The following is a 22737-nucleotide window of genomic DNA, read 5'->3' as shown; positions in this document are numbered from 1 at the left end:
CTTTGCATGACTAAATCATAAATGGTTCTTCAGATTAGAGAATGTGTTGTATGTGCTTCTATATGGAACCTTTTTAAAAATGGTTCTATTATAAAACCAAAATGGATTCTTTTTGTTTTTTTACGATGTCAAGCTTGTAAGGATATAAGAACCCTTTTTATGCTACACAGAACCATCTACAGCACGTTCTCCATCAATCTGAAGAACTCTTTCACAATGCAAAGAACCATTTAATTAATAAAAAGGGTTCTTTCAGTGTTCATGCTTCTATATAGAACCATTTTCTTTACTAAAGAACCCTTAAAGAACCATCTTTTTTAAGTGTGTAGCTGAGCTGCTCTTAGGTTAGAGAAGTGCGTGTGGTAAAAACGTTGGGCCCGCCGGTGGGCCCTGGCCATTTAAGGGGTTAAACCTGGCTCTAATCCTAACCCTAACCTTAACCTCAACCCAAAATCTAAACCCAACCCTAACCCTGATCCAAAACCTACCCCTAACCCCACCACTGCTTAGAATCAACTGAGTTTCAACAGATAGTTTGTTAACAATTTGAACATCTGTAGATAATCTATAGTGGACTATAGTGGACTGTCCAAATACAGTGAGACTGATTGTTCTATGTCCTTTATCCTTTAGAACCTGTTGGGTATTGTAGTGTGATTTATTAAAACTGAGTAAAACTGTCTACCTAAAATAATCGCCTAGAATATTGCAGTTTGTACGTCATATTTACCTGATTAAAATATAGAACTTTTGTTCAATTATTGTTATTATTCTATTATATTATTGTTTTACATATAAAAATTTGTGTTTATTTAAAATTGTTTTTGAATAATTCAAGTATTCAGTGCCTATTTTCGGTGTTGTAGTTTTGGCATATTTTGAATAAACAATGGTCAGTTGGGATCATGGCAAAATGTTCAGTAAAAATAAAATAAAAACACAGCTGGACCTCAGATCTGAGATTTTGTAATATGGCCCTTTTAGTGGTTGACTTTGACACCCTGTTATATGTGATGATTCAGAGAAGAAACGCTTCATCTCCTCTTCACTGAACCATCACTTTAAAGTATATTACTGTGTGGCTGTTACATCATCTGTATGATGATGTAATGAAATGAGAACGTTTATACACTCTTAAAACTGATGGTTTTTAAAGGGTTCTTTAGTAAAGATTCTTTATAGACCCATGAACACCCAAAGAAACCTTTACATGATTAACAGATTAATGGTTCTTCTGATGAGACTGATGAGGAATGTGCCATACAGAACTTTTTTGAAAATGGTTCTATATAGCACCAAACAGGGTTCTGCTATTGTTACGATATGAGCTTGTAACAACTGAAGAACCGTTTGGACCATTTTTTTTTTACTAAAGTACCCTTAAAGAACCGTCTTCTTTAAGACTGTAGTTTTAGCGGTTACACACCATACAGGAGAGAGAATTTTTCACTGAAATTTTCAAAATTCTGTGGCTCTGGCCTGGTTGAATCATTTATACATCAATTTTAAACAAGTTCAGACAAATAAAACTGAATAGCAGTGTGAACTCAGTGAATTCTGAAGTGTGTAAATTGTAAATTGCATGTTTTTTTATCACACACTAAAGGTCCAGTTCACTCAGTGATATTAATGTTGCTAATCCTGAAGGATGACTTTTAGCCAATTATTAGCCTAATGTAAATCACTCCATGCTAACTGATGGCTACTAATGTTTATTAATGATCAGCTGATTTGATATTTTGGCTGTTATGATTCTCGGGGAGTCACTGCTACACTGACAGAAGTATGAAACACTTTCAGCCAGTCAGAGTGGCCTTTTTCCTCAACTAAACTTGCATGTGAAGCGTGTGTGTGTGTGTGTGTATATGTGTGTGTGTGTGTGTGTGTGTGTGTGTGTCTTTCAGCAGACCTCTGCCCCCCCTCAAATGCAAAACACTGCTGTACTCACTATTCATGACATGCTGCAAATAATCCATTCACACACTATTAAATAATATCAGTCATATTGGTTACTGATAAATAAGAAAAAGAAAAGGATGAGAAAGAAACAGAAAATGAGAAAACAAAGAGTAGGAGGACAAGACAGAGGAAGAAGAGAAGAAGAGAGAGGGAGAGAGACAAACAGAGAGAGAGAGAATGCTTAAGATGAACAAGACAAAAAAGAGAGGTTGGAGGAAAAAGAAAAAAGAGTGAAGATAGCAGAAATTAGAGATGGAGAGAGAGAGGGTGGGAGAAAGGGGATAAAATGAGAGAGAGGGAGAGAGGTAGAGTAAGAGCTAGAAAAGGGAGAGAGAGAGAGAGAGAGAGAGACAGAGAAAGAAGAGAAAAAACAGAGAGAGAAGGGAGGATAGAGAAAGGAAGGGAGAGAGAGGGAGAGAGAGAGACAGAGTTGCAGAGAAAAATGAAAAATTAACCATCAAATATAACAGCAACATTCCAGCTTTTAGCACCTGTAAATGCTCCCAAACACTCTCTGTATTTAACTTGTCTGTTCTCCTCGTTCTCTCTCTCTCTCTCTCTCTCTCTCTCTCTCTCTCTGATGCTCTGAAGCACCTTGAGCCTGCTCCGGGGAGGAAAGGGAGCAAGGAAATCATCAAGGACATAATTAAGAGGCTTATGAGTGTGTGTGCGTGGGGGAGTGTGAACACACACACACACACACACACACTCACACGCACACAGCCTGAGGTAGTGACCTCCGTGTGAGAAGTTAAACACCTCCCTCGTCTCATCAGTACGCCTTTTTAGCACCTCCGCTAATGTAGACCCCCCCTCACTCTCTCTCTGTCGCTCTCCATTACATTCTCTCTGAAGCTTCATCGAGGCCTCATCCTTCAATGAATTTCCACACACCTGCACAAATGTGCGCGCTCAATGCAACTGGCTCCCAAAATACCCCACTAAACACAAATACAGGGAGCAGCAGATGAAAATTTTCAATCATAGAGGCTTCAAAAACTTTAGACGTTAAAATGTACAGTAAGTGAGATCAGGAGGTTCTCTAAACCTGTTTATTTAAAGGGCCCATATGTTTTTTCCTGTATTTTTCACCTGTTTATGTACCAAAAACAGTCATGATTCATTTTTACATGACCATTTTCCAACCTCTCTTTATCGCTTAGAATTAAACAGGCTGCTTTTGTTACTGTCGCTTTAAGACTTATATATGTAAATGAGCTCTGTTCTGTATTCTCTCTCATTCATGAAGCAGTCCAGGCTGAAACACTCCATTCTAACACGAATGGGCGGGCTAATGCTGAATAAGCGGATATTTGTAAATGTGTGACATCACAAACACTATTGAAATGAGGCTGTTTTGGCAGGACTGTACGCACTGAGGAATGAATTACGCCACTAATGTTCACATATGACAGCTTTGTTAAAATCATATCTGGGTATACGAACCCTTAGAAGATACGTCTGCAGTTATGGCTGACAGTAACAAAAGCCTGGTGTAATTTTATATGAATTGTTTCTGAATCATCAAGTCAGTAAGTGTTTGAATGCAGTTCTAGAATTCCTATGACTTTCTATGATGTAATAATCAATAAACAGAAGCGACTACACACCATTATTACATCATAATTAGAACTCTCAACAGTTACATCACATTCTAAACTAGAGGTGGGCGATATGAAAAAAAAACAAAAACAAATTTTGCGATACTTCAAAAGGTTTTCACAATGCATGGTATGGCAAAATATATTATTCTGACATCTGTTAGACAAACTAGCACCATGTTAAAATAGCAAAAACTATGAATATGATGATCTGTTTTCAAACACTGTGCTGCACTAAATGCAATGAAACAGGACTAATCACGCTCTTCTTAATCAGCAACGCAGCTGAAACTGGTTTTAAGCACTGACGATGTTCCGTATACTCAGAAAAGCAAACTTTGACATACTGTGACATAATTTATCATGACAACTATAAATATTGTCATATTGCCCAGCCCTATTCTGAACACACGGATTTCAGTATGAGTAGAATATGGTTAACTCTTAAGGCCACCGCACACCAGACGCGCCGCAGCGCAGAATGCATCACAGTGAGAGCACCAATAAACAAATAATACAACACTATAATATAATATAACAAATAATACAATCATTTTACACTCTTCTCATACAGATTTAATGGAATAAAACTTTCAACATCATCTAGTGAAATCAGGTTTGGTTTAATTTTATATGAATTATTTCCCACTCTTAACTGACTGAAACAAGCAGAGAAAATGTGTGGAAAGATTATAAACCATCCACACCATTTTTCTAGGTAAAAAGAAGAGACAGGCTTCAAGAGGGCTACTACTCTTTTTTGCCTTGCTAATGTATTTTAGTCCATGTCTACAGATAACAGTGTGTGATGCAGCATCAAAAACCCACATAAACCACATAATAAAGTCTATTACAGATTACTGTACAACTCCATGATTTGGGCATGCAGTTATGCAAACTGCGTAAGTTTCCATTACCTTTGCTACATTAGCCTTGTAGCTCCAGTGCAAAAGTGAAAAAGCAGACACCAATAGTCCTGTCTGATCAACTATGTTTGGGGTTAATGTGATTTCTTGGTACTTTTCTTTTTACCCATTTTTTCCTCCCTAATTTAGTCATGGCTAATTCCACCTGCCTAGGCCTCCTCCTATCACACAGTGCTAGACTTGCTATGATGTACTAGTTGACTGTAAGAAGCATCCTGACGCTATTTTTACATCAGTCATCACTTTTAACAGTTCCATCACATTTTAAACAGAAGGTTGTGATGTTAATCCTAAAGCCAACGTTATGCAGAATCCAAAAATTGGAAACCAATGTTTTTAATGAAGGTTCGCACACTGGAGTCATTCCACTCACATTATATATAATATTTATACCTCTAACACCACAGTCAGCCACCACAGACATCCACGTATGTCACCACCTGGGATACCATAGTAATTACCTAGCAACCACCTGGGATACCATAGCAACACCATAGCAACTACCTGGGATACCACAGTAATTGCCTAGCAACCACCTGGATAGCATAGTAATCGTCTAGCAAAACTTTACCGACCACTTGGAATAGTTCAGAAATGGCCTAGCAACACCTTAGCAACCACCTGGGATAGCATAGCTACATCCTAGCAAAACTTTAGCAACCACCTGGGATACCATAGCAACAGCTTGGCAACACCTTAGCAACCACCTGGAATACTATCAAAACAACCTAGCAGCATCTTAGCAACCATCAAGCATCAAGTCCTAACAACAAGCTGGAATACCATCCTTGTAGCAACACTATAGCAACTACCTGGGATACTATAGTAATTGCCTATAGTATGGAATAGCATAGCAACAGCCTAGCAACATCTTAACAACCACCAAGCATAGTTCTAACAACCAGTTGGAATGCCATCCTTGTAGCAACCACCATAGTATATACCATAATAATTGCAACACCTTAGCAACCACCATAGCAATGGCCTAGAAACACCTAAGCAACCACGTGGGATAGCATTGCAATGGCCTAGCAATATCTTAGCAACCAACTAACAACCACCAATGCCCTAACAACAAGCTGGAATACCATCCTTAGATCAACACCATAGCAACTATCTGGAATTACTATATAAACCCAATGAAGTTATTAAAAACAATCAACAATCTGCACTTCAAACTTCTGAAGCTTTACTGAAGTGTTATTAGCTGGATTTGTCCCAACATGAAGCTCACTCACAAATTCTCTCTTTCTAGCTCAAAACCACTCCTTTAACTCTCCCTCACCTGGGTCAGAAGGTGTGACCTCCTCCATTTCCAGCTCCTGGGCCTTCTTCTTGGCCACGCTGGCCAGCACCGCCTCTCCGCTGTCCCGGGCCACGTAATGCAGGTCCTTTGAAGGAAGAGCAAAATCTGAAATGAATCTCTGCTCGCCGGACAATGGCCCAGCATTTCTTCTCTTTTAGGTGTAGGAGGAATAAGATAAAGTGACCGGTTTGAAGTTGACAGAAGAAAGAAAAAAAAAACCCTGGATGAAATGAGTATCAAAACTTTCAGAAAAAAAAGGAAAAATCAGTCACGTTTGTTCTCTTTACCCCTCCACCCCCGCTCTCTCGCTCGTTTCCCTCGCTCGTTCTCTCTCTCTCTGATGTAAAACTCCGTCTGGATCTTATCTCCCTCGTTTCTGAAGCGGAGGGGGGAGACGTGTCACCTTTTAGAAAGAGAGAGGGACGCTCTTCATGTTGAAATGAGAGTTTAGCCGTTCTCATTACGAGCTAGGTGGGCTCCGACACGCGCGCACACGCACTTGCAAAATGCCATTTTCCATTCCTCTCATCTTACAGAATGGAATATAATATCCCTATCTGATCATCACTCCAACCCCCATTTAGCCTCCCGACGCGTCTCAAAATGTCAGACGTTTACATTCGTATCTGAAAAAGAGGTTCGTCTCTGAGACAGAGGAATGAACAACATGCAGTACGACTCTGATTGACAAAAAAAAAGACTACTTCACTGGGGGAAAATGCTATTTTCTTGTGAAAACACTTGGCCACTTTATCAGAAACAGCTCTCTTGTAGCTCCAACTTGCTGGTGTACAGCTGAAGACTGTAGCCCATCTGTAGCTGATGCACAGCTATCCTCTAGACCAGGGGTCGCAACCCAAATGTTAAGAAGAGCCATTTTGTCCTTTTAAAAAATAAAACCACCTCGGGATCCATTTTACCATCTTGACTGTAAATATGTCTCAATATGTGCTAATGTCCTAGTATAGGCTTAAAATATATACATATATATAGCCACTTTTCTCGCATCTCTGGCAGGAAACTTTTCCTCAAAAGTAGAACAGTTTCTTAAAAATGTCTCTCAACCTTCGACTTTTTACAAGGCTAAAGTTGCTTCTCATTCGCCAGCTTGTTGTTCGAATTTTGCCATTCACCTTAAATGCTGCCTGAGGGGCCAGAATGTAACTGCTACACCATTTGAGATGGAACGGGAAAATTCAAACAAGAGGCTGGCAAACAAGAAACTGACTTCAGCTCTGCGACTTTTTAGTGTTTGACAGTTTCTCACTGCAGATTAAACATATCAGGAAACCAGCTGGAGTGATTATTAATGCAAATAAGTCAATTTGTCTCCAAATCATTGATGTTTGTCTTAAATCTTTCTCTTGCCTTTTATTAGCTACTAGCTAGGTGAGATTGTTGTCTGCATTGCTATAGTGACCAGCAGTCTGCGCGCTAACCTTCAGGGTTAAAGGTGAATTAGCAGATATACATTGACTCCAGCGTTTAAGACCATTTATTGTTAAAACTGTGTTGAACGATCAGCAGAGCTTTATTTTACTGCAAAGAAGGATGATTTTATTTTTACCTACAAATCTAATTCTACTGTTGAGCCGCAACAGGGCAGTAAAAAAGCTGCATGCTGTTCTTGGCTAAAAAGAACTAAACTAAAAAGGAATTCTACTGTTTTGATAGAAAATGGTTCATTGTATAGAAACTTTCTATAAATATAGTCTAATATAGCCACTAGTGAACCTACACGTGTCGTCTGAGCTTTTACATAGAAAGTTGATGATGGTAACATAGTGGAAAATCTGAAAAAATAAGTTTTCTTTCAGGACTATTTTGCCTTAGAATGCTCTGCATGTATCCCTCCACCATGAATGTAGTTAATTTTAGGCCAAAATCTTCTCAAAACTATCATAAAACAATGTCTCAGACATCAAGCAGTGTATTCATGACCATTTCATGTAGTAACTTTCTGTGAGGGAGCTTTTAGAGGTGGACGTCTGGTTCCTATCACCACCACTGTGAACAATTCTGACTCTGTAAGTTTCTCTAGAATGGAGCATTTCACACCAAACCACTCTGAATGACTTAGTTTAATTTTATTTAATTGTGCCTCATTCAATAACTGACTCTAAATGTAGGTATTGTGATATAAACTGAGTCTGTTCTACAGTTTCTCATTAGGTTGAATGAATAACTGGCTCTAAATGTAGGTATTGTGATATAAACTGAGTCTGTTCTACAGTTTCTCTTTAGGTTGAATGAATAACTGACTAAATGTAGGTATTGTGATATAAACTGAGTCTGTTCTACAGTTTCTCATTAGTTTGAATGAATAACTGACTCTAAATGTAGGTATTGTGATATAAACTGAGTCTGTTCTACAGTTTCTCATTAGGTTGAATGAATAACTGGCTCTAAATGTAGGTATTGTGATATAAACTGAGTCTGTTCTACAGTTTCTCATTAGTTTGAATGAATAACTGACTCTAAATGTAGGTATTGTGATATAAACTGAGTCTGTTCTACAGTTTCTCATTGGGTTGAATGAATAACTGACTCTAAATGTAGGTATTGTGATATAAACTGAGTCTGTTCTACAGTTTCTCATTGGGTTGAATGAATAACTGACTCTAAATGTAGGTATTGTGATATAAACTGAGTCTGTTCTACAGTTTCTCATTAGGCTGAATGAATAACTGACTCTAAATGTAGGTATTGTGATATAAACTGAGTCTGTTCTACAGTTTCTCATTAGGCTGAATGAATAACTGACTCTAAATGTAGGTATTGTGATATAAACTGAGTCTGTTCTACAGTTTCTCATTAGGCTGAATGAATAACTGACTCTAAATGTAGGTATTGTGATATATATACAGAGTCCGTTCTACAGTTTCTCATTGGGTTGAATGGGATTTTTACCAGAGTTCTCTAAAGTTTGTCCAATCTAGCAACAGTAGTTACAAAAGAATGCATTTGTGGGTGGGGCCTGGACAGATCAATTCAGCACTAAAGTAGTTTAACACAATCAAGGGCACTTCTAACCCATTTCCACTGCAAACTGGTCCAGAATGACTGCTTGTCTTAATACTTAAAGTCCATAGAGAAGTGCTTCATTTCTTCATGAAGCAAATCAGATCAAAAACAAAAGGCAAAGAGAGAGAGAGAAGGAGAATACAGAGGAGAGAGAGCACTAGAAAACGAGTGGGGAAAAAAGAGCGAGTATGAGAGAATCCCGTCGACTTAGAGGGGATAACAATAATTCCGTGCATAAACCATCAGATATTACGCCGTGTATTGTGAGCAGCTCAAACAGACAGAGTGAGCGCACTAATCTTATTTATTTAACAGCTTTGCGGCCTAAAACAGGCACATCCACGGCCTTTTAGCCGCGCGCTGGACTGCTGAGGGATTTACACACGCACCCGAGTGCCAGTGATGATGATGATGATCATGACGAAGGCTGATATTCACCAAGAGTTTAATACGAACATGAGCCAGCGGAGCAGAGATGAGGGGAATCACCGCACGCTCAAACAAAGCCCAGCAGCACACCTGTAATCCAGGTAAGTAGGTGAGTATTTGTGTAAGTCCTTTATCAGATGAATGCAGCGAATTTAACACTCTAATGCCTTTAATGAGCCAGCGCAATAGAATAACGAGCACAGAGCACTGATCTGAACTCCATTACGCCAATCGGCAACCCCGGTCTCTAAATATTTGGACATCTGCCCTGTGAAGAGCCATCCAATGAGTTCTGAAGCATTTGGCTGGACCTGAGCAGATAATATAGCTCTGTAGTCGTTACTTTTATCAGCACATCAATACATACAAGGCACCATCAATAAATACAAGGGAACCAGTTCCACTGGCATCATGATACTACCTCCACCATGCTTTACAGATTGGTGGTATGCTTTCAATCATGAGCACCTTCTTTTGTTAACTTCACACTCTTCTCTTCTCATCATGCTGTTACAAGTTGATCTCGGTTTCATCTGTCCACGCAATGTTCCAGTACTGTATATCTTGTGGTAAACCCTCTGTATTTACTCTGGCAAAGTGTACTAAAGGGTGTTTTTAGATCTAGCCGACTGTTGTGAAGAGGTGTAACAAGGAATTCTTGTCATCCACCAGAGTTGTTTTCCATGGTCTTTCGGGCCTTTCGGTGATTCGGAGCCCACTAGTGCATTCTAAGTTTTTTATGAATGAACGACAAGGTTGATTTGGCCACATGAAATGTTTATACTGATGCTTTTGGGGTGCTATGTATGAAAATGGTCATAGTTCCTATGCGGTTCACCCGATTGGGATGTACATAGTTCAAATTAAAGCTGAAAATCTGCACTTTAAACACATTTAATCACAACAAAAACAACAAAAACTTTGTCATTGTCCAATTTATGGACCTGAATGTTTACACTGGGGTCATTTTATTAAAAACCCTAACTTTGTAACCACAATCACTGGAGATTTTATCAGAAACACTTACTTTATAGGTCCGCTGTGTAGGTGTATAATTACATACTGTAGCCCATCTGTTGCTGCACAGTTTAGCAGCTTCCCTCCATCTACTGTGAGTTATGCAAATTTTGAAATTTCTCATTAGTTTGAACTGGACTTTTACCATCATTCTGTAAAGCTAGTCGGACCTAGCAACAGCATTTACGTAAGAACGCATCTGTGGGCGGAGCATGGACAGGTCAATTACAACGACATGATATTGTTATTAAGCAAAACGCTCTAAAAAAAACAAGTGCAGGGTCACCGCCTCCTTCCGTTCCCCCTCTGTCGCCCCTTCTGTCCAGGCCGAAGTGGCCCCGACCCCTCACAAAAGGCGCAGAGAGAGAAATTCTTCCGGGCCTCTTTTTCTTCTTCTGGAAACAAAAGGACTCGAACTGTCCTCTCACCCGGTGCTGCCACAGGGGCCTCCGAAACTTTTGTTTCAGCCGACCCCCGGGCCAGAGAGGGGACCAGATCAGATAGAACAAGGACCCCCACTCGTTCTCTCTCTCCCTTTCTCCCCTGTTCTCTCTTTCTCTCTCCATCTCTCCTGCAGGGAGGTTAATTTAACTTCTGTGGCTAATTAGCATGTGGCACGGCTACAGGGTGAAACGGCACTGCTGGCACAAAGCCTCTCTCTCTCTCTCTCTCTCTCTCTCTCTCTCTCTCTCTCTCTCTCTCTCTCTCTCTCTCTCCCTCTCTTTCCCACTCTCTCTCGTTGCTCTCTTTGTTGATTTAAAGAAAGTGGCATTCATGAAGCATTAATAATTTGCACTTTTTTCTCCCACCCCCCCATCTCTCTCTCCCCTTTCACACTCTAACGTTTCCTCGCACGCCCTAACAATGACAGGTTCGGGGTACCTTTTTGCTAGTCCTCCTCTCTCTCTCCCCTCTCTCTCTCTCTCTCTCTCTCTCTTTTTCAAGCTCCACAGGTTCAGCTCCACCTTTTCAATCAGAACCCTCAGTGGCAGCACTTAGCGATGAATGAATTGGGACGAGAGTGACCGCCATGAAAGGAGGAAGGAGAGAGAGAGAGAGAGAGAGAGAGAGAGAGAGAGAGAGTGAAAGAGAGAGAGTGAAAGAGAGAGAGAAAGAGGGAATGTGAACACTAATAGAGGAAGGTGTCACTCGAGTGTGGAGTGCAGGGGCCCGAAAAAGGGGGTCGCACACACAGACCCATTTAGAGCACAGACACGAAGAAAGAAAGAAGAAAAAGAAAAGACTATCGGACACGAGGGCCGTGAAAGACCCCCACTCACACCCCCTATTCAGCCCAGGAGTAACTGTTGCTCTCCTGAGCTTGGCCTTGTTACGGGCCAAGAGAGATTTCACACTCCAGCTGCACCAGCCCACCTTCAGTTCAGCTCAAACCACCACCAAGTGTCTGATATTACGATCACCTATCTATCAGTCTATCTATCTATTTATCTATCTATAACAAACTATATTTATATCTAACTATATGTATGTCTACTTCTATATCTATCTATCTATCTATCTATCTATCTAGTTAAACCAATGTGGATGAAGTACTTACTTCACACCTATAGGTGCCAGTAGCTCCCAAACGCCAATCATTCTCAAAGTTTCACCAATAGCTATGATTATTTTATTGAGTTTGCTGTACATTCACCATGGTAGACATACAACCAGCTCTTGTGACACCCTAGTCAGATGTGTGGACGCACTTTGGCTTTACTAACACCAAACAAAACGTGTGTCTCACCATGAACAAGTCTCGAGCTCCAATGTCCAGAGCCAGGAGAAACGCCTTCTCGAACCGCTGGTGTCTGAAAGAAAACAACACACTAGAATGTTCTAGAACTCCTCTGGCTCTATATTAACACCTTAGAAGACACAGCTGTATATACACACATATGTATTTACACATATGTGTGTGTGTAAGTGTGTGTGTGTTGTGTGTGTGTGTGTGCACCTGAGCAGGTGATGGAAGAATCTGCGAGCGTAGCAGCTGATGGGATCTCGATACTCCAGTATAACGGTGTCTGTTAAAGATCTGGACGGAGAATAAAACATCCCCAGAGCAGCTTCTAACTGAGCTACAAACACACACACACACACACACACACACGCACACACACACGCACACACGCACACACAAAAAGTCCATAAATATACCTTTTCCTTACAATTCAGCCCTGAAGACATAAAACATTTGGCTACAATTTCAAAGAAACACTGGGAGACTATACATTTCAGTTAACAGCAGTACATTACATAATGTATTATAGCTGCTCCACAAATTGGTAAGAAAAGCATTTTCCCAGCTTGAGCATGTCTGTAGGCCTTCATTTCACCACATTTAGACATCGGTTCCCATAAGGCACAGACCAAATCATATCAGTACACACTGAGCTCCAAAATAAGTACCTGTGTTCTATACTTCAACACAAATACACATCATAAAATGAGGTATAATATTGCCCCATATCTAAAGAAATACCCTCGAGAGTGTGTGCTGTTGCAGGCACGTGTTTAGCACTATGCTATTTGGTGGGTTACTGGCCTCTGTTATCTGTTAGCTATAATAGTCTCGTAGTTTCAGTGCTGAAAAGAAACTAAAGAAGCAAACTTTAGATGCCAAACACATCTTGGTCGATGGACATTGCTGACAAAACACCATCTGGGTAAAAATTGTGTTAATCATATTTTTCAGTGAGCTATTATTTTAATCTGTAGTAATAAAAGAATGTTTATTAGAAAACAGCACAAATATTTTTCATTGCCTCACCTTCCGTCCGCTCGTCCAGCGGTTTCCTCAGCAGGTGATCTGTCACAGAGATAAGAGCACGATAACACTCTGCTCCCATCATGCACCAGTCCATATTGCCCAGAATGCCCAGTGCGGCGTCCACCTCCCCACGGCACAGACGATGCTGCAGGAGCTCACCTGGACCCAGCTGCCCTCCGTTCAGCACACCTGCACAAGCAAAAGACTCAGGATCAAAAACGACACCAAGATTCTTAACATGCAGCTTCACACCCAGGCTAAAAAGAAGGACATCCGTTTTCTCTTTATTTTGTTGTAAAAAGTGTTAGCCATCCTCTAGACACTTACTAAGACACTTCAATGAGCACATGGGGTTGGTCTTTAGAGGGAAATAGAGGTGTGCCGGCATAAGAATGAAGAAGTTTTATACCTCCGATTGATATTAGCCAGTAGAAGCATATACACTGAAGAGGGTAGGCCCTAACACAGAACCTTGGGGTACTCTCAGCTCTTCTGCCTATTTTCAAAGGCTTTAATGGGCTAGCCCCTTCCTGTAACACAGATTTGCTCCACTCTCATTGTGCTCTTAGATCTCTGAGGCCTTTAGGTCAGTTACTTTTGGCTCAGTTGAACCTTAAAAACAGGTGGCTGTGCTTTTGCGATCACTGCTTCGAGGTCTTGCAACAGCCTACCTTTAATGTGTCATCTGTTAACTTTTTTTAATTAAGACCTATTTTGCACCTTATAATTATTACATTTTAGGTTATATTTTGATGCTTTGTTATTTCATCTATGCCTATTTATGGACAGCATTTTAGATGACTGCTGTTTAAATATGCTATAAACAACATTTACTAACTTATTTATACACAGCAGATAAAACACTCAACACCTGAGTGTGGATCAATGAGCTGAATCAATGGATTGACAGATGAATGCACTACATAGATTAGTAGATAGAAAGGATTTATATCAATAAGTCTGCTAATTAGACATCTCCATGAACTGGTCTTTCTTAATTGTTCCTTGATTTATTTTATTCAGTTTATCTGTTTTCATTATTATTATATTTTATTCACGTTCTTACTGTTGGACAGTACTGTGCAAAAGTCTTAAGCAGCCGATAAAATGGTTCAAAACTTTTTATCTACTCATAGGTCTGTCTAATGGAGTGGACAGTGAGTGGACATAGTGTTTAAAAATCCAGCGCAACACACTAACATGCCACCATCACGTCAGTGTCAGTGTAATGCTGAGAATGATCTGCCACCCAAATAATACCCGCTCTTTGGTGGTCCTGGGTGGGTTCTTAGATATATAGTGCTTTGTTTGCCTGGTCACAGTGTATGGATGGGTACAGACATGTTGGGGTGGGGTTCCCAAAAAATGCACAGTATACCCTCCTATTCAGGCACCTCCCCACCACTGCTTATAACCAGTGTACAAAATATCCCCTGGTATTCTGGGGCCCATGCTGGCTGGCTACTTCAGCATTGGCTAGCTACTAATGTACTTGCCATAGCGGCTTTTTGGTAATGCGATCTTCCACATACTGACTTCGATTTTATCTCTTCTTGTGTCTTTGGTTTGAGAAGGGGGTCAAAATTCACTCTTTCCTCCAAACTCTTGGCAATGTTTTCAGATTTACTGCAGCATATTGTAAAGTTGTGTGCGCATGCCAAACATGGAGCGGCTGTATAGTCGAATGGTTAAGTCAGTTGCTCTGTACATGGGAGGGTAGGGTTAGACTCCCTGCTATTGTTACCCATCAGATAGCACAACGTCATAGTAAGCTTATTTTCAGGGACCACATACAATTTGATTTTGAGACATTCAGAAGGTATAAGAGGTTAATTAGGGGGTCCCAGACCCTTCAGGAGCCCCTGTATTTCGCACCTTGCTTACAACCGTTTCACAAGAAACTGAAAATCACCTGCAAAAACTCAAAGAAGCCCAATCAGAAGGACAGCCTAAACAATTCTGGATGGCCAAGCTACCAGCTCATTTTCAGAAGTGGCTATTCAACTATGCTCAACCATCTCTTTCAACTTCTAAACGTAAAAGCAAGCTGAGACGAATCAGAGGAAGGGGCGCGTGCGCTTCCAGCATGCTCAGCTGCGCTGTTAAGTAAGTGGCAGAAGATCTATGGAGACAGTGCTGTTAGATTGGCATTGACATCCAGATCAATCGTCCACCTCACAGGCCTGAGAGAGAGGTGGATTTAACCACACACACACAGTCAGAGTCAACAGGAGGGCAGAGACACTCACTGATGCAGATGTCAGCGTGAACAGTGCATTACCTTAAAGACGCACAACAGGTGTTTAAATACAACAGCAAAGCAAAGAAGAGCACTGATTTGCAGAGGCTCTCGGCAGAGAACGTCCAGGAAACTGACCTCTCCAGTAGAGCTGGGAAAAATAACTGCTTCTTAGATACATTTTGATTCTCTCTCAAAACATTCTGCACTGAACAAAGCATCATAATCTCACTTTTACATGAGTTTATATCAACAGTATCTAAACTTACTGTTCATTTTATCAGCTTCACTGACTTTGTAGTTCTACAGTTACAGACTGTAGTCCATCTGTTTCTCTGCATACTTTGTTACGCTGTTCTTCAGTGGTCAGGACCCCCAAAGAGCCACCACAGAGCAGGTATTATTTGGGTGGTGGGTCATTCTCAGCACTGCAGTAACACTGATGTTTTCAAATAACTCAGAGTCACTGCTGGACTGAGAATAGTCTACCAACCAAAAACATCCAGCTAACAGCATTCTATGGCCAGAAAATGACCCCTGGTAAAGGACTAGAGCAGGCAAAGTATGGCCCAAAGTTGGTCCATGAGGATGTTTGATGTGGCCCACCCGTAAGTTATTCTAACCCCAACCCCACATTCAAAACAACATACATATTTTTGTAAGTAAGTGGAACTGAGGATATTAGCATAGGACTAGGGCACGTTTGAATAATTACAATTACACTATGCATGTGCAACATAACCAAAGATTGCTAGTGTAGTGTAGTGGGTAAAGCTTCTGCCCTCCAAACAGCAGACTGGGGTTTGAATCCCCAGCTGCAAAAACAACACATTATACCGATGAAAAGTCCCTGAGCAAGACTCCCATCGCTAATGCTACCTTTACATGATTAAACTTGTAAGTCTGGATATGTTGAGATAGAGGGGTAGGGTGAAGTGTTAGGGCTACATGGCCCTCCAAACGGAGGTTTTCCAATGGAGTGTAATGAGAAAAAAGAAAAGGCAAGATGGCTGTACGAGCGACCAAAGAAACTCACAAATGTGAGAATTTTCTCAGTTAAAAAGTTACAATAACCATTATATTATCCTAGTTTAAGCTCATTTCAATGTATTATGGTCCTTTTCTTTATAACAAGCATAATAATCGCTATAATGCTGATTTCTCGGTAGCTAGCTAGCTAAATTTCCCATTCCACTTTAAACTGCTGCTCCATTTAAAGTGGAAAGGGAAAATTCAAACTAGAAGCTGGTGAATATCTGACTTCAGCTTCATACCACAGAAGAATTAGGGGTGGGCGATAATAAATAATTGCCCCCCTCTTTGAAGGCATATGATGCCCTAAATGTAACTAAAGCCCAGCAGTGAGGTTGCTGAACTTTACCCTTCTCTGCTGTCACTGCAGACTGGCAGGGTCGCCTACAGAGCAGCGCTAGTAGCCTGTTAAAGAATTAATGTTCTCCTTTATTTGAGGGTCCCATTTCATCGGTAAGATTCCTTATAACTCAGTTCCAAGAGGCAAGGTGACACTCGAAAACAGGGGTAGGGGTAAAAATAAGAAATGGGATTGAGCCAGAGTCACTCTTAAAAAGAACATCTAACAAACGCATATATGTGGCACATCTTTCTCTTTTCTCTCACCCTACTCTAAGTCTTTCTCTCTCTCTCATACACACACCTCTCTCTCTGTAACTTCATGTAAGCTCCAGTGTGTGTGATCATAATAAGGGTTGATCACCTAAGGCCACACACACACACACACACACACACACACACACACACACACACACACACACACACACACAACACACGCAAAAAGCCGTGTTAATAATGCAATGGCGATTTAATCCGTCTGACCCCACAGTCGATCTCAGCTACACTTAACCTTGCCCACTTCTCAACAAGGGACTCGGACACGCACATCGGCCAGCAGTAAGTTCTCTATGAATAAAACAACCTCAACAAACATCTTTTTAATTCATGATTCCTGGAGCAAACAAACAAACACACTCCTGTTTTACAAACACCAATGTCAGGCTCTGTCCTCAGACAGACAACAAGCCTGCAAAAATGACCATTTTTCTGTAACGTTTACATTATACTATATGGGGACTTTGATACATATTGAGTGCATGACTCAGGTATGACCAGTCAGATGCAAAGGTTTGAACACTTCTGGTCATATTACATATTCTGTTGATTTTTTTATGTGAAAATAATTTGGCAAGTTAATTTTAGTACATAGTTTTACATAAATGCTAATACACAGTTTAACAAAATAACAAAAAAAAAACATAAGATGTAAACTTTACAGAGGACACATTTTGTTTTATTTTTTCCCCAACATGTTAAATTCAACAAATAACCAGTAATTGTGCATTAAAATGTGCTAAGGTGTGCCCTTTTGCTAGATGTTGATCAAGAAAGTTTGCTGAAAATGAATGTATTACTTTTAATTAAAAAATACACTTTTATCAAATTAAAACTGTAAATAAAGAGTCCTGAAGCTGAATCTTTAGCACTAAGTTAGCTTAGTTAGCTATAGCAGCCTGAAGTGTGTATGTGTGTGTGTGTGTGTGTGTGTGTATTATAGTGCTTATGTTAATAATGTAGCCTCAAAAATGCTATATTCAAGATTATTTCTTAAAATGTTGAAGACCATAAAAATAAGCTAAGGCAGATTTAATATGTCTTATTTTTTCTCCCCATTAAGTTACACAAATAAATAAAGATGGCCATATTTTAGTGTGTTCTCTGATCACTTATTTTGACATAGAAAATCAATAAAACCATATCATTTGATCAGGGCACTCAAACGTTTGTGTACAAATGTACCTGTGATGTATTTTGTTATGGAATTTTATCAGCTAAGAATTTCACTGTGACATTAAACATGGGATTGAGTTCATATTAGTTTATTTTGTCACACACATTAAGCTTAATTACTCTAGTGTGATCTTTTGTTAGGTATGTTAGTGCTTACTAAATAAAACTAAACTAAACGTTTAATAAACTTTTATAAAACATATGCTAAAATACATCATTTTTCAGAAAATAACAAGTTATTATTAATAATAATTGACATAAACAAGTAGTCCGGTTCCTTTAGAAAGGAAACCTGGTTCCTTTAGAGTATGATATCATCGTCAAGCAACCATGGACCTCTAAATGAGAAGAACATTTGGTCACCCATCGCTGTATATTGCAGTCATTTCATGAATTTTTAAACGTTTTGTCATATAACAATAAAAACATGATAATGCAGCACTGTTTAACGCATAAACCTTCACTTTATAAGTACTTTTTGGTCAACAAATTACCACCAGAGTCTTATTTAGCGCCAATCCAGTGGTGCCCTTCTTCTCATGCTGGGGCTGAATCTCAAACAGCTTTCTGCTCCCTAAAAGTGCACTATGTAGGAATTTAAATACTGGATCCTGCAGCCCAACAGTGCAAAATATAGCAAGAAAATAGTCATTTGGGACTCAGACACATCCATACTCGATAAGTGATGCACTGTTTGGCTGTAGAAGCTAGAACTTCTAAACTTTCATAGCTAGAACACTATTTAGGGAGTACGGGTCCGTTTGGGATTCAGCCTGGGTTTGACGCGACTTCTGACTGAAACACGGACATTTGAAGTGTGTAGAACATTCAAGTGAAAGTTTTAGACTTTTATACTGCAGTTAATTATACTGTAAGTTCTTTAATTCGAACCTGTGATATTAATGATGGAGTTGTTTAGACTGCTGGCTCTTTTAGCCTGTTAGCTAACTGACCAGCCTAGTTCTAGTTACATAAGAACTTATCTAGAACATAAGTTGCCAGTCCCTCAGTTTAAGCAAAAAACAAGTTCTTACTTCATCAGTGCACTCGGTGGTCCAGGTGAGCAGAATGAGGATTATTTCATTATAGTGATAGTAATAATGTAGTAATATACTATTCAGTTGCTGTGAGGCAGTCACAGCTGTGTGTATATTGTGTGGTCGACGAGTTGTCCACTTTTCGGTTACAACTAGCAGCTCCATATGAACCAACATATTTGTTTTTTCAACACATTTTTTTAATCAGAGTTTGGCTACATTGCATGTCACGTGACTAAAACGGATGATGATTCATTTTTTACGTCCTACCCTGAGAGAGGTCTAACAAGCAAAAGAGCCATGAATAAGGCTAACAGTCCATGAGGTGGACAATTTTGGGAGTGACTCCCACATTATTGTGTAATTGATTTGGAGGAGAATGGGAGAGCCCAATTAAAATTACTAGCGGGCAATTAGCAGGCCGCCCCACCCCCCTTCCCCACAAGGCCCCAAGGAGACGCTAATGTGGCTAATACAGGCGCCGAGCGAGAAATTAGAGAGGCTCGGCCTGGGACACCCACCGAGCACAGCTTCTGTTACGCTCACACACACACACTCACACACACACACACACAAAAATGGAGGATAAGGAGAGAAGGGGATTAAAGAAGGCAATGGCAACCCTCCCTCCACCTCCTCCTCATACAGACACATACAGTCATACACGTCTCAACTCCTAAGATTTCTTCTTTTCGGTGTCTGCTCATTTCCTGGTTGCTCCGTATGAAAGTGTGTGTTGTTTTTGTTGTGTATTTATCAGTGCTGTCATGTTCGCTTCACCTCTCCTCTCTCTACTAGTGCTGCATGATTAATCATATTTTTACTGTGATACGACTTGTCCTGTAAACACTGTTAAGGGCCGTGACGACAGATCACATAACCTTACTCACACGCACCCCTAAAAGATGCAATTACTATATATTAGGAATGTGTGCTTCCCTGACAGGGACTCCAACAACTCTCGTCTGCAGAGTGAGTGACTTAACCACTCTGCTATAAAGTCAGTTCTAAAGCTTGATACAAATGCTTTAAACAAAGCCTACTGTTCTCAGTCCCAGGGTTTTGTCTAAAACGTTAAGCAGTAACGGCTACTGTTACAACAAACATGCATCACCATAAAGAGTTTTAAACTATTTTATTTTATAGTTTATATGGACTATTATATAGAAAAATCTTTAATTTGTCCACCATATCCTTTTGTGCATTTACCGCCACTTTAACTCTTAACTCCATTAACTTCCATCCGTCCAATCCTAAAAACATCAAGTTACAGCTGTGTCCTCCCAAACGAAGCTGCTCCCAAAGGAGTCACTGACATTTATATAAGCAGCTACCCAAACTCACCTTAGCTGCCTCCACATTTCTCTCTCATGTGCAATTAAAATAACTCAAGGAGATACATTTGAGGAGATTACATATACAACAATCCACTTGCATGAGGAAGGAAAAAATATAGGATAATAAGCAAAGATAGCAGGAGCTTCCAAAACTGAAGTTCCAAAAATTATTAAAAGCTACAGGAAAAATGAGACTCCTAACAACCACCCGGAAAAGCTGGTAGACACCAACACTGCCCCATCAGATAAACAGCACTTAAAGCGTTCAGGAGGAGAATATATATAAACAATGGTCAACATATTCTCTACTGTTTATTTGAATTTAACATATGGGGGGGGGCATAAAATATGGCCTGTGAAAAAGTTATGGTATTTGATTTGATATTTGATATTTTTTGTTATTTTTTTTCCAATACATTAAAGTCAGCAAATAAGTAGAATTCTTGCACAAAAATGAACAGAAAAATATTTACGTTTTATCGGCACTGTCAGAACAAAATCTCTCCATTTATATTTTTATAGATTTTTTTTTCATAATTTAAAAAATGCCAGCTGCTCTTTATACTGTGTGACAATTATGATGAATGTACCAATAGAAATACTCCAAAATTACTTGGCATAAAGTTCTTTTAACTTAAATTGACATTACAAACTCTGAACTTGTTACCATTTTAAAGATGGGATGAATGTGTGTGTGTGTAAATATATATATACATATACACACACACACATGTATATGTGTAACATCTATATCTATGTAAATGTATATAAGTGTATATATAACCTTACATTGCACAAAAAAATGTGTTTGTAATTATTATTTAAGCAGCAATTATTATTCCATTAATTTCATTTTGCAAAAATTGTTGGGAGTCTGTGCTTGCGGCACACTATTTAATCATAATTTATAGCTTCTTATATTACCATCACAATATTCAACTACCTAAATAAACAGCCCTAATCTCTCACTCCTCTCACACCTGAGAGCGGTTAGCTCAGGTAGCATTAAGGTGGAATTCAGTCTGAAAAATGGTGCTGATTTGAAGTCAGCGAGCTCTAAACAGTACGTTTTCTCAGAACTGACCACCTGAGGACGGCGATCTGTGATTTAAAACGCGCTTATTTCATGAGTCGCTGCTAATTTAAGAACCACAAATCAAAAGCTGCAAGCTGCATTCGAGTCCAATTCAAAAGCTTCTGCATGAAATCCAGCACGCGCTCAGCTGCGCCGTCCTATATGACGCAACTCTAATGACAAAATACTGCAACGCTGGGCAATTTGCTTCTCCCTTGATTAATGCTTGTAAATTAACCTGTTTTTTTTTTTCTTCCACTCTCATTTTTTCCTCTGAGCGAAGCGTCCAACTCCCCCCACCCCCAAACACGCCCCCCCAACCACACATACACATCCACTCTGCAAACTGCTACAACAGCAGCAGGCGCGTGCCCAGGAGAGATAACTCAGAGAGAGAGAGAGAGAGAGAGAGAGAGAGAGAGAGAGAGAGAGAGAGAGAGAGAGAGAGAGAGAGAGAGAGAGAGACTTCCTCAGGAACCCTGGAACTCTGCCAAGTCTTTCTTCTCCGCCGCTTGCGTTTCACTCCCTCTATCATGTCGGGAGTCCTAATGAAATAAGTCAATAAACAAACACAGCCGCTCCAAACTAGACAAGCACGACGGAACACGCCGAGCAAACAAATAAATAAATAAAAGCCAACAAGCAAACAAGCGAACAAGCTCGGAATTATCGCCGGTGGAAAGACGCTGCTTTTCTTCATCCGAACCTTGGCTCCAGATCAGGAGAGAGGCGCTCTCTGCTTCTCTTTCCTCTCCTCCTTCCCCTCTTTTCCCTCTTTTCCTCCCTTTCTCTTTTCTCCTCCTGCTTTCTCTTCTTCATCCAACCTTCCTTTGTTTTTTAAATTACAACGAAGCAAAAGCAAATCCAGTCTCAAGTAAGGAAAACAAACAATCCAACAAACAAATGGGTCAGTGACCTGTTGTGTATTTTTTTTGAATGTCCATTATTTTCTTATTAAATAATTTTAATAAATATGTGACATATATCACACATTATTTTACAACACCTCCTTTGTATTTTCAGTAAAACTGATTTTAGGCAAATTTATTTTGGCCCAAAGTCCAAACATGTCTGCTGGTGCGACAAAGCATAAACTTTATGCTACACTATTGAAAGAAGTATTTTATTTACATAAGATTCTAAATAAAATAGTTTGCCATGATTTTAGGTTCATGAAACCTTTAAAATCAT

At 39.8% G+C, this 22737-nt stretch overlaps 1 protein-coding gene across 2 annotated transcripts in view; it reads right to left on the bottom strand.

The window, feature by feature from the left end:
• The window catches only part of LOC118823411 (WD repeat containing planar cell polarity effector), a 115348-nt gene that overhangs the window by 9649 nt on the left and 82962 nt on the right, over positions 1-22737 (bottom strand). For both annotated transcript variants that reach the window (XR_005008527.1, XM_036592993.1), the window contains exons 11-14: positions 13036-13224; positions 12220-12343; positions 12010-12073; positions 5772-5877 (exon numbers count right to left, since the gene is read on the bottom strand). Coding sequence is in view for 1 of the 2 variants with exons in the window: in XM_036592993.1 (XP_036448886.1) it covers positions 5772-5877; positions 12010-12073; positions 12220-12343; positions 13036-13224 (483 nt within the window). In the remaining variant the exon portion in view is untranslated. The remainder of the gene's footprint in view (positions 1-5771; positions 5878-12009; positions 12074-12219; positions 12344-13035; positions 13225-22737) is intronic.

Source organism: Colossoma macropomum, unplaced genomic scaffold, assembly GCF_904425465.1.
Source record: "Colossoma macropomum unplaced genomic scaffold, Colossoma_macropomum, whole genome shotgun sequence".
Lineage (NCBI taxonomy): Eukaryota > Metazoa > Chordata > Actinopteri > Characiformes > Serrasalmidae > Colossoma > Colossoma macropomum.
This window is presented reverse-complemented; position numbering and strand designations above follow the sequence as displayed.